At 41.9% G+C, this 12,500-nt stretch overlaps 1 protein-coding gene across 1 annotated transcript in view; it reads right to left on the minus strand.

The window, feature by feature from the left end:
* Window positions 1-12,500, minus strand: part of slit3 (slit homolog 3) — a 231,700-nt gene that overhangs the window by 94,870 nt on the left and 124,330 nt on the right. Inside the window, exon 6 of the mRNA XM_080035179.1 lies at window positions 1,278-1,349. Within this exon, the coding sequence (XP_079891305.1) occupies window positions 1,278-1,349 (72 nt within the window). The remainder of the gene's footprint in view (window positions 1-1,277; window positions 1,350-12,500) is intronic.

The following is a 12,500-nucleotide window of genomic DNA, read 5'->3' on the forward strand; positions in this document are numbered from 1 at the left end:
TCTTTGGCCCTGCCTTATTTCCTATACAGTTTTAACCTCCAATTAACATATTCAGAGACAAAAGTAACCTTTCCCCTACCAGCACCATACAGCAGAACATGAATGCATTAGCAACAACGCTGCAGACAAAAGATCCAATGCTGATGCAAACCATGAATTTTAAGCCTGTCTATGTCTTATCCCCATGTGTTAACTTTTTCCAGCTTAATTAAAACAAAAAAATATATAAAAAAAGAAGGCACCATAACCTTTAGAAAACGAGTTAATTTGCAAAACACAATGAAGCACTATATTTGCTTCTATGCAAGAATACATTCATGCAATGGACACATATACACACACATATGTACAATGATGCACACCCACACACATACACAAGAGTGGAGAACGTAGACACCATTCCCAAGACATTGTCGGCAGTCACACCTCTGAGCATAGTGACAAATGAGCAGCTCTAAAAATGTGGACAGATCAGACACACACACATACACACACATACACACACACACACACGCACACACACACACACACACACACACACACACACACACACACACACACACACACACACACACACACACACACACACACACACACACAAGCTGGAAGCAAACACGCAAACACATCAACATATTCCCATATGCAGAGGAAATCACCCGCATACACACACACACACACACACACATGGTGCATAGAAAGCGGCACAGGTGGCAGATACACAGTCTCTCATACTCTTTGTGTGTGTGTGTGTGTGTGTCGTGTATTCGAAGTCAAGGACAACACATTTGCCCGTGAATGAACAGGTACTGTGCTTTATCGTTGCAGGCAATGCGCACAAGCATTAAGAGCTGCACCTCAGTTCACACACACACACACACAAACACACAACTACTTTACAGAAGATCATGTACACACAGAAACAACATTTTCTCAACAAACGCTTCAAGTTAAATATCTTTTTCCAAATGGAAAACATAGAGCAGATGTATTTTAAAGAGAAATATGCAAAATATGATAATACACTTTAAATGAAGGGGAATGAAAGAGCACTTGTAAGTAAGGATTTTTTTTTTACAACAAGTATGAAAAAACAGGAAAGACAGAAAGCAAAGGCAGAAAGACGACAGGAGAGCGCAGGACAGGTCCATGGTTCACAGACAACAGATGGAACCGGGGTAGAGGAGAAGATGGGATGAGAGGAGGAGAAGGAGAATGAGGAGAAGGAGAGAGATGGAGGGAGACAGAGTGAGAGAACGGAGGGTTTTTTCTCTACTTACAGAATCTCCAGATCGCGCAGTGCTCGGAAAGCTCCATCTTCGATGCAGCTGATGTGGTTGCTGTCCAGTTGCCTGCAGCGAGCACAAACACACACACACACACACGCGCAGACAAACACACACACACACACACACAGATGAGAAAGAGAGATGGGAGAGAGTCAGTCGTAAGAATGCAAAGTCCGCTCAGCTGGGTGGGAGGGACTAACAAAAGACAGGTTCCGTGAATGAGTGTGTGTGGGTGATACCCCAGTAAGTGGGCTTAAGGTGGCAGGTAGGAGACACCGGCGTTAACTCACTCTCTCTCACACACACACACCATACAAAGACTCTAGAGATAACCAAGTCCAAACGATAGCACACACACTCAGGTTAAGTCTCTCACCTCGGTGCTGCTATGGTCAGCCCGGACAGGAGGAGAGGAGGAGAGCAAAAGGAGAAAGGCTTTAGAGAGAGAGGAGAGCAGTGCGCTGAAGTGTCCTGCCCAGCCGTCAGCCTATCACCTCCCTCCCCTGCTGCACGGCCAGCGCACACTGGCCACCGGGAGAGAGAGGGGTGAGAGAGGTAGACGCGGTGAGGAGGAGAGCGAGTGAGCGGGAGAGACGTAGCTACTAGAGCCCACCCTGCTTGTCTCTTCTGTAAATATTAATTGCATTTTCTTCTCTCCCACCCCTCCTATCCTCCTCCTCCTCCCTACCCCCCATGTCCTCTTTTATTCTTTTCCCCCTCTCTCTCTGTAGTGAAAGAGGGAGTAATTTCATTACATTAGGCCAGCCAATCCATTAAGGGCCTTTTACCGGCTCTGTCACTGAAACAATTTCATTAAAAGGAAAGCCTCCGTAAATCAACCTACAGTCACGACTCTGCCTCTCTTTTCCCGTTCTCCTTCCCTCTCTACCTCCCTACTTTTCCTCTCTCTCTCTCTCTCTGTCTCTCTCTCTCTCACTCTCACTCTCTCCCGTACTCCAAGATGCACCCGGTACCCCCACTGTCATCCATCCTTTGCTTTTACTTTAATTTGCTCGGCGCTTGGTATTCAATCCACCTTCCCCTGCCCCACCATCCATCCCTCCATCCATGAACCCAACAACCCTGGAACCTCCATTCCTCCTTCCTTCTTTCCTTCCTTCCTTCCTTCCTTTCTTCCCATTCATTCATCCACTACATCTCTCCGCCCCCTCTATTCTTCTTCTGCAGAGGAGTAGATGGATGGATTGCAAATAGAAAGATCCAAAGGGTAGACATTTAGAGGTATCTTCTTATTTTGTATTACTCAACCAGGAAAAATGAGTGACATTTAGAATGTCACAGACACACACAGACACATGCACATACACACAGACAAAGACACCGACACACACACACACACACACACACACACACACACACGCAAAGATGTGGATACGTACACATATACATGGACGGAAAGATGTAACCATATACAAGTAGAAAGAATATTAAAAATAATCAAAGGTTCACACAAATATAGATGGACACACACACACACCGAACATACACACACACACACACACACACACACACACACACACACACACACACACACACACACACACACACACACACAAGCATGGCATGTTACTGTCTGTTCTCCAGACACTAGAAGATGAAAGCATATCACTCCACCTTAATCTTGTCCTCCTTGCCCTCTTCCCCATCTCATCTCTCTTCCACTATAGATCCCTCCGTCCCTAATCCTTTTTTTCTTTGACTTCTTTCTTTTTTCTGCGCATTTTCTCTCCCTCTTTCCACTCATAATCCATTTTTTCTCTCCCTCTCGTGCCCTCTCGTCTCCTCTCATCTCTCATTCCCCTTCACCTTTTCTCTTCTCCCACTCCATCTGTCCATTGCTAATCCATTTCTTCTTTGTGTTTTCTTTGATCAACCTTTTAAATGGCCTTGACATGTCTACTCTACATAGCGTGGGTGTGGAGGCTAGCTCGGGCACACTGCAGCACCAGGTATATCAGTCATGTCAGCTTTGAAACCAGAGGAAGGTGGTTTGCCTCCAAAGGGCGACAGAAATGACATCGGGGCTTCAGGAGCAACACATTCTTTGTTTTTTTTGGTTTTATATTGTTGTGCATGTTTGTGTGAGTGTGCCAGAACAATCTACGTCCTCGAAGTAACTGAACAATATATGACTGTAGTACTCCACGAGTGCACCTCAATATGTGGCTGAATTTCAAAACGCAGCCGGTAAAAAGGGCTCTATAGCAGTGACTTTAGACTAGATACATGTGAAAACAATCACCATTATTTCATCACAGAATAAGGTGGTATCTTCCTTAACCAGTACAACCAAACCATTTAGCATTACAATAAACAATGCTATATAAAAGCCAGACTTCTGTAATTGTCTTTGTTTGATCAGTGCACTCAGGGTTCATTGAAAACAGTTGACACAGCACAGTACAGCAAGCACATTTTAAATGTATTTCTACCTGTCATTGATCAAATGCTATGGTTACAGTTGGCACGAGTTCAGTTTGGACTCGAAACACCAAACAACTCTGTACCCAAAGGCCAGGTTAAGGGAGCAACATAGCTTTTTTTTTAACCCCCCCACGCCTCCCCAAAGACTTCAAGAGGCTGGTGGTGAGATGTTTTGATCTGCTTTGATGCGGTGCAATTATATTTTAAAGGTGATTTAGAGGTATGTTGTTTAATTGCCTTGATGTGCCACACTTGATTAATTGAGCATGATAAGTAAAGATGACTAGGATTAGCAATGTGGAACACTATACAAGTATTAAATATAGAAGAAAAGTCTGATAGGGTTGTTGTTAAAAGCCATGTTTTAAATCCAAGATCTTCTTTTCTTTTTTTGGCTTCTTGTAGAACTGAGTGTGACAGTGAGCATCTGCTAAATGTCATCTTATTGTGAGTGTAGAGATCATGCCAACATATGGCTGTGGGTGCCATGTTTGTGTTTCATGTAATTAAAAGTCATGTCCCCCCCCCCCACCCCTCCGAAAGCATACTGGCACACAGCCTGATATATAGATGTGGTCAGGGCTGTACGCTTATTTTTTTAGGTGGTAGCACCGGTGCTAGCAAGCAAAAAAATTCAGTAGCACAAAAATAAATTTGGTAGCACACAAAGTAGGCTATTGAAAACTTGCATAACCTTAACCCTTGCATTTTGCTCTAATTACCTTTGAGCATGTCATCCTGGTCTCATTTGAGATTCACAATTAATATGATGCAGTAATAATTGTAGAAAAATGAATGGGGGTGCACTGATTGCAATTTAGAAAAAAGAATCTAACCTGCCAATTGCAATTTTTTGCTGATTCAGAATTATTATTATAATGTCCTTCTGTTAATTAAAACCAAACTTTAAAACATTAAACATAGCCTATTAAATAAATAAGTATACATATTGGTACAATTTAGGATAAATTAAATAGGTTGTTGTGAATGTGTTGGGAGTAGCTTTTCAGTGGCTTATTTAAAACTTTGTTTAAATAGACTAGGATACTGTTGACTGCTCTCTGCAGCTGAAGGAGTTGCCTTTCAAGTTAGAAAAAAGCGCTAACTTCCTGTTCTTACTGGCTTCAAAATAAAAGTCAACTCACGTTTGTCTAGTAACAGGCTTTTAATGTGAAGGCGCACAGGAAATGTTCTGTTTGTACACGCGCTAACTTAACTGCGGTAATGTGCCGTCTCCTTCCGGTAATTGCCGTTGAAGCCGTGAAGTTTTTATACCTAGAATCGCTGCATGAACACAGATCCCGAGCACACATCTTTCACCAGCCAAATTGAAGGGTGGACTCAATAACTTACTTGCCTTAGACTCATTTACCCGCAGTGTTAATGTAGAGCCCTCTTAAGCAGTGTTGTGCATCTGACTGTGTTTTAAAGACAGCCTCTCCTCATTATCAACCTGTCGCACGAGTGCGAAAGGATTCGTATTCATCATCGCACGTGATCAATTTCAGTAGCAAATGCGATCAAAACTGTCGCACTGTACAGCCCTGGATGTGGTACAAGTTATTAAAGCCCTTATCATTTTCCGTACCTGCCCTTTTGCTAACATCAAATTTGAAGGATAAAACTGACAGAACAGTCAGAAAACCGTTCACATTATATCATTTACTAACAATCAATGTTAATTCATTTCACCTAACCCAGAGCTTCCTCTAACCCAGAAGTTTATGTTGTCAAAAATGTGATAACATAGGCCGTAGAGGTGGAAGAGCAGAAAATGCTCATTTGTATCATTTTTGTAAGTGTCCTATGGGTTGTTTTGGAAGGCACTGACAAACTAACTACCTATCTGGATTTAGTATTCCAGTCCTCCACAAGTCTACTCAATTCACTCCATTTCAGTGACACTCAAGACATCTTGGCGTGGGGCTGTGGGACTAACCACCTCTGTAGCCAAGAACTGTTAGACGAGTGGTGAAATGTCTTCATGTCTTCAGCTTGTACTCTACACTACGGGGATTATGTTTAGATAATTTTGAGAACATATAATTACTGTGCTTGAGAAACCTCACAACTGTAATTTTGCTAGAATGGAGAATAACTAGTGGATTGATATTGGTGGCCATGTACTTCATCTACTAACCCCATCCCCAGTAAACGATTCCATCATCTGTGATATGATTGGATTCCTCTGACAGCTTTGTTCACAAAGCACCCTGATTAGCAGTGACATGATTGGTATCAATCTGGCATGAGGGTTTACTTTGTGTGTGTGCGTGTGTGTGTGTGTGTGTGTGTGTGTGTGTGTGTGTGTGTGTGTGTGTGTGTGAGTGTGTGTGTGTGTGTGTGTGTGTGTGTGTGTGTGTGTGTGTGTGTGTGTGTGTGTGTGTCTGCGTCTGTCTGTGTGTGTGTGAGCTCTCTAGTTTGTGCCATCATGTTGCACTCAAAGTCCTTACGTTTGTGTGCTTTTATGTGTTCTGATCTCAGATGTTTGTTACAGGGGATGGAAAGGGGGGATGGTCCACAATTTAATTTCCTTCCATATAATTAGCTAATGTGTTTAATCATGTCTATCATAAGGCCTATTGGCAGACTGATTCAATGCTTCCCTTTGCTACCATCTGGAGCTAGGGGAAGCAGTCACACACACACACACACACACACACACACACACACACACACACACACACACACACACACACACACACACACACACACACACACACACACACACACACACACACACCCAGCAACCCTGCCGCTCCATGAATCCATCACTGAGCCACCACTACTGACTGAGTAATTAATGAAGGGACAGGGGAAAGGAAGGAGGATACACTAGGTTGGTTTCCATCCAATGCGTATTAGCAAATAATGCTTGCTCAAAATAGGAAACGACTGTAAACCCAGGTTTCCCGTTTGAACTAAGACATTATTTTATTGACGAAGGAAATATGTCTGTAAAAATATGTGGTCAAAAAAACTTCCCTAAAAATATTAATATCTGCTGGGTATTAACATAAATCAACGTATTTTTTGAGAAAGGACAGTAACGGACTAAAGAGTAGTAAAGAAGGAGGAAGTTAGAGATTACAATCCCAAAAAGAAAATAATTGAGAATAAATATATGGATCTAACATAAGTCCCAAGACTGACACGGGAGGGGTGAGAGGAAGACAACATGGTTGAGGTTGATTTGATGACTTGTCTTTGTCTTCCTCTATTTATTACCATTCTATACATCTGACCATTTGCTTTAAAACATGTCTCACCACCTCTCCCTATCTCCTCTGATCTAAAAATAACATTACGATGCCAACGCATCGGTATAAGTAAGAAAAATCAATGCCGGTTTGCTGTGCTGTTGACTCCTCTTCAAGAGCAAATGTTGGCTAAACCAACCATACTGCTGACATAGGACTAATGCAGGGAGGACGGACATCTGCAATGGCTGCCACCGCATGCAGATTTAATGCAGTAATTGACTGATTTGTGCACTACAGGGTAGGTTTGACTTGCAAATGATGAGTCTCTGCTTTTAGTGATATTCAAGGGTACAGGAAGGCATGTGATGTCCACCTCTATTGACTGTGTTCCGGAGAAAGATTGCTTCATGTTGTACAAGGACACCAAGTGCTTTCCATCTACAATGTTCAGCATATTGAATAATAAAGAAAATAAATACAGACGTACATTTCTCTGAAGTGGATTTATATATTTTAAAACTCTGTTAGCTGTGAGAAATAGGAATATAAGAAACAAATATGGTAACACAATTGTCTCATGTCAAAGTTCAAGAAAAACCTTGGCAACATTGCAAAACTCTGAAAAACTGAATTTGACAGTCAACGGAAAAACCAGCAGACATTACACTTTGAAGGCGGTGTTTCTCCAAGTGGGAGTTTAAATGCATTTCAAATTGTCAAAACTGAATCGCAAATCCTATCATTGTGATGAAAAAGGCAAAGTGTTTGGGGGTGGTATGCTGTCTAGCAAAATATGCCACAATTCAGACAGAGCTATTGACATTTTCCTAGTCCTGTCTCCGCTGGGCACGACCTTTAATGAATTAACCACATCCTGCCATTTAAGGAGAAGCGAGGGGGGGGGGGGGGGTCGTGCAAAGAATGATGGGAAGTCTACAGAAGCTGGCTATAGTCTCTTCTGTCTTCTCTGCCATTATTCCATACATTTCTTCGGCGAGGAAGATATTACATTGTGAACTTGTGTGCAATATTGCTCCTAGTAATTTCTGGATGTTCTCCTATCAAATAAAGGCTAATTACTAATATGTTCTGTTGTATTTTCAAACTCACTCGCTTGACATATGCCTGGTTTTAGTTGGAATTGTGGTAAACCTAGAAACAACTGAAGGCAAACATCTGCAATGACAAAGACACACAACAGTGCAGGTGAAAAACGTGTGTGTGTGTGTGTGTGTGTGTGTGTGTGTGTGTGTGCGTGTGTGTGTTTGTGTGTCTGTGTGTGTCTGTGTGTGTGTGTGTGTATGTGTGTGCACGCAGCCGACACAATGTTCTCACCTCTCTCTAAGGCGCTGTAGTCATAATTCAAACAAACGGCCATCCTGCACTGCATTGTGGGTAGGGGAGCGTGAAGCGGGGAGGCGTTTTACGAGGTAGAAGAGCGAGGAGAGGATGACAGGAAGAAGTGAGGCAAAGAAGCAAAGCCGTGTGTGTGTGTGTTCCTTTTTGTTCTTACGCTGATATACCATATGTTTGTATTGTTTGAAGATATTACATGTTACATTCACAGTGGTGCAATTTCAGCATGACTATACTACAACACATATCTCTCGTTGACCACATTTGCATCTCTGCTTCTCTGTCTCTCTACACTATAAGCGTTGTATACTGCAGTATGACCTTTAAGTAGTGTCTAAATAAAACAGGTTTAAATAGGAGTCAGACTAGACAAAATAATATGATATTATGGTGTATTATATAGATCTGCATGTCAGATAAAGACGATTCGACATTTGTTGTTAGAAAATAACCACCTGTGCAGGTCACTTTTTTTGGATGATAGCACAGTAATGTCTGATTTTATTTGATTTTTATCTTCATGTGAATATATTTAGTGTATTTTTTTGTTATTCACTTTGCATTTAAGCGGCTGGATTAATTGTGTATCTGGATTTTATGTTGTTATGTCTGCAAAATCAGCTTGCCTCGAAATTGCCTCAAATTGCACCCTGAGGGATGAATAGAAATTTGAATTGAAGCGAATGAATTGTGACACTGCCCATTAAAAACAAGGTCTTTGCAACATGTGAAACAATGTTGTCAGTTGTTTGATGCCAGAGTTTCCATTCATGATTTCACCAATGTCCTTGGGAAATTACGATGCAGTTTAAACGTTCTTATTGAACATTCTGCCCATGGCAAATATAAACTGTAGCAGTAACTGCCGGGCTGTGAGAATGTCACTTATAGTTTGCTATTGTTTTCCGTTTGTCACTTCCAGTGAACAGGCTGAACACGCCACCAGAGATCACACTTGACACGGATTACTTGTCGAATCATTGTGCGATTCTATGGTCTCTTGTTTTACAGACACCAGCACTCTCTTATATGCTTTGCTGCATCTTGATTTTGTTAAGTGCAGAAGCAGCACAAGTACAACTAAGAAGTGGACTTAGATGCCAAAGAAACAACATTGTTGGGCATTCACTGGTGTGGTTAACATTTGCCACTTTCCTGGCAAGGCCAGACAAGGCATGATGAAACCAGAATAGAAACTATGAAATCTGATTAGATATGATTAGATACAATAACGTAAGCAGCCAATAGATGAGAGGTATAGTAAATAAAACCGTATAACAGAGAGCGTGTTAAAGGAATTGTTGGCACTATACTTTCTATCAATTCTTACTCTACATTTACCTTTATCATCTGCAGTTTGACAGACAGGTTGAATTTAGGGGAATGACAGGACCAGCAGTCGGCACAATGTATAGGGGAAAACGCACACACACACAAATACACACACACACACACACACACACACACACACACACACACACACACACACACACACACACACACACACACACACACACACAACAAACAGCTACGCACAGATATATGGCATATACCTGTCTCCTTAGGTTAGCAAAGACCTACAGTAATCGTGTTTGCCAAGTTCTTGGCAGTTTCAGCAAAGCTGTCAATCTGATAGCAGGGTCGAAAGGGGTGTGTGTGTGTGTGTGTGTGTGTGTGTGTGTGTGTGAAAGAAGTGCGATGAATGGTGTACGATACTGTGCTGGCCACCAAGCAGCATGAAAGGGAACGACCGCAAGAGCAAGATACAGACCCTGCCCTCTGAGAGATGGAGCGAGTGAAAGGTAGAGAGACACAGATTGAGAGTGAGTGAGAGAGAAACGGGAGAAAGTGAGGGGGGAGAGAGACAAAGTGTGAGTTAGAGAGAGAGAGAGAGAGAGAAAGAGAGAAAGAGAGAGAAAGAGAGAAAGAGAGAGAGAGAGAGAGAGACATATGAGAAAATCAATGCTGTGTCCACCAGGGACAGAGTGTCATGAAGGTTTTTCTACTCTGTGGTATAATGGTGGGTTGGAGCCTTTTAACTGCAGGAGTCACCTTGTCTAATGGAGGGAGGGATGGAGGGGGGGGGGTAAAAAGGGAAAAAGAGGGGAATGGACAGGAAAGAAATAAGAAGAAGATCATTGAAGGGGCCCCTCCCTTAAATAAAGTAGTTGTAGGGGAGCTGGGATGTAGAAATAGAGTAAACAATAAGAGGATGGTATGGAAGACCAACAAAATTAAAGGAAAAAAATTGAGATTTAAAAAAAAGAGAGAGATAAGAGAAAAAAGAGACCAAAAGGGAAAAGGGGAGGACAGACAAATGATTGAGAGACAGATGACGGGATAAAAGAGTCAAGAGGAAGAACGATATATATGAAGGGTGAGTAAAATGGTTGGACAGAAGGATGGAGGATGAAGACATGATGAGGGGTGTAAGAGGAGAGAGTGAGACATGATGGAAGACAGAAAAAAGGAGGAAAAAGGGAAAGTGATGCAATTTTAAGGGGGAGAGGAAAAGAGGGAATGGAATAAAGGTGGAATGAAAAAAGGGTGCAAGTAAAAAGGGAAAGGGTAAGAAGGTTGCGCTGACAAGAGGAGAAAGTAGAAAGAGAAAGATGAGGAGAATTGGAAAGAAAAGGTGATGCAAAACGGCCACAAAAGGAGGAGGGAGAAATTAATAATCTTATGCCTGAGTCACTTCAAATTTTGCCAAAAATAAAAATAAAATAAAAAGTAAAGTGAAATGATTCACTTCGTAGGTCAAAGCAATTTAGCGCAAAACATTTGAGCATGGGGGGAATAGACAATTTTACCGTCACATTTGATTGATATGACTTTATGGCTTTGGCAGCAAGTGAAGAGCTGTGTTAAGTGGGAGAGTCTGCTGTTAGTAAGGTAAGGGCAAAGTGTGTAGTGTTTTAGAGTGGAATATATCCAATGTGCAAAAGTCTGGAAACTCATTGAATTTCACACACTGTGCATTTGGAGCAGCTCAGTGGGACAGCGGTTTGAAAGCTGTGTGCTTATACTGGGCAATTCCCAGGTGTAAATGTGTGCTGAAATATGGATGTGATGCAGGGAATTAACAAAAAAATAAAAGCCTGCAAGCTCAGCAAAACCTTCCCTGGATAAGTACTGGTTTATGACATTAATAACTACATGCAATGCGCCGAAACATTGCAAACGGAGATGTGATTTACTCCACACTCCGTTGTTTTCTGGCACTGTACTTTAAAAAAAGGTTGTGAAATACTTGAGTGAGTCAAAGGTAAAAGAGGCAAGGTGGTGCGCAGCGCTTAGTTTGGATTGTGGCCGCTGTAAGGAGGGAAAGTGGATTTGATGATCACAGCCCGACATGAACCTGAGAGGTTTGGAGGCCAGCCATGCGAGCTGACAAGCACTCACTTGCGCACACACACACACACACACACACACACACACACACACACACACACACACACACACACACACACGCACACGCACAAATGCACACACAGGTCCATTTCACTTAAGAGTAATAATCTCCTGTGAACTTTGGCGGCCATATTGAATTTACATCACTCTGGGGAGAGGAAACTAACCAGAAAAGCACATTTGCCTGTCGCCCAACTCTGAATTACTGATCTGTAGCAAGATGCATATTAATCAATTCACAAATTGCCCAATGAAAAAGTGCTACAGAGAAATAGATCTTAGCCATTCAAGGATATACATAAGTTCCCATTTTAAGGTGCTACATGCATCGCTAAGCTTAGCTAAGCAGTATTCTTGCCAGTGGGGTGAAATGTTGTGATGACTGTGCCAACCCTAATAGTCTAGAGCTGAAAGTCCTGGGGACTCCTCAGTTGGTAAGAGACTCTTATACTCTCTTATCTAAAGTAATTTAATCACTGCTGCAAACACAGCTACCAAGATTGGATGGCAATTAGCTGCACTTGTCAGCTACAGACTGTGTTTAACATAATTCTTGTAGAGAAAACAGTCTCACAAGAAGGTTCATTTAGAAGCATAATCTCCAGCATATTGAGATTGAGAACTGAAACTAATTTTCAGTTTTTTTGGTCAGGTCTTTTCAGCCATGTTGACGTAGAAGATTAAACTCACAGCTCATTCTTGAACAGCAGCAAAGAAAACAATGTTACCACAAAATCAATTCTGTAGCTATTTTCTGGAGCTCTCACTCATCTTACATGATATTCATTGGCATAATGGA

The sequence above is a fragment of the Ammodytes marinus genome (assembly GCF_949987685.1).
Source record: "Ammodytes marinus genome assembly, chromosome: 10".
Lineage (NCBI taxonomy): Eukaryota > Metazoa > Chordata > Actinopteri > Uranoscopiformes > Ammodytidae > Ammodytes > Ammodytes marinus.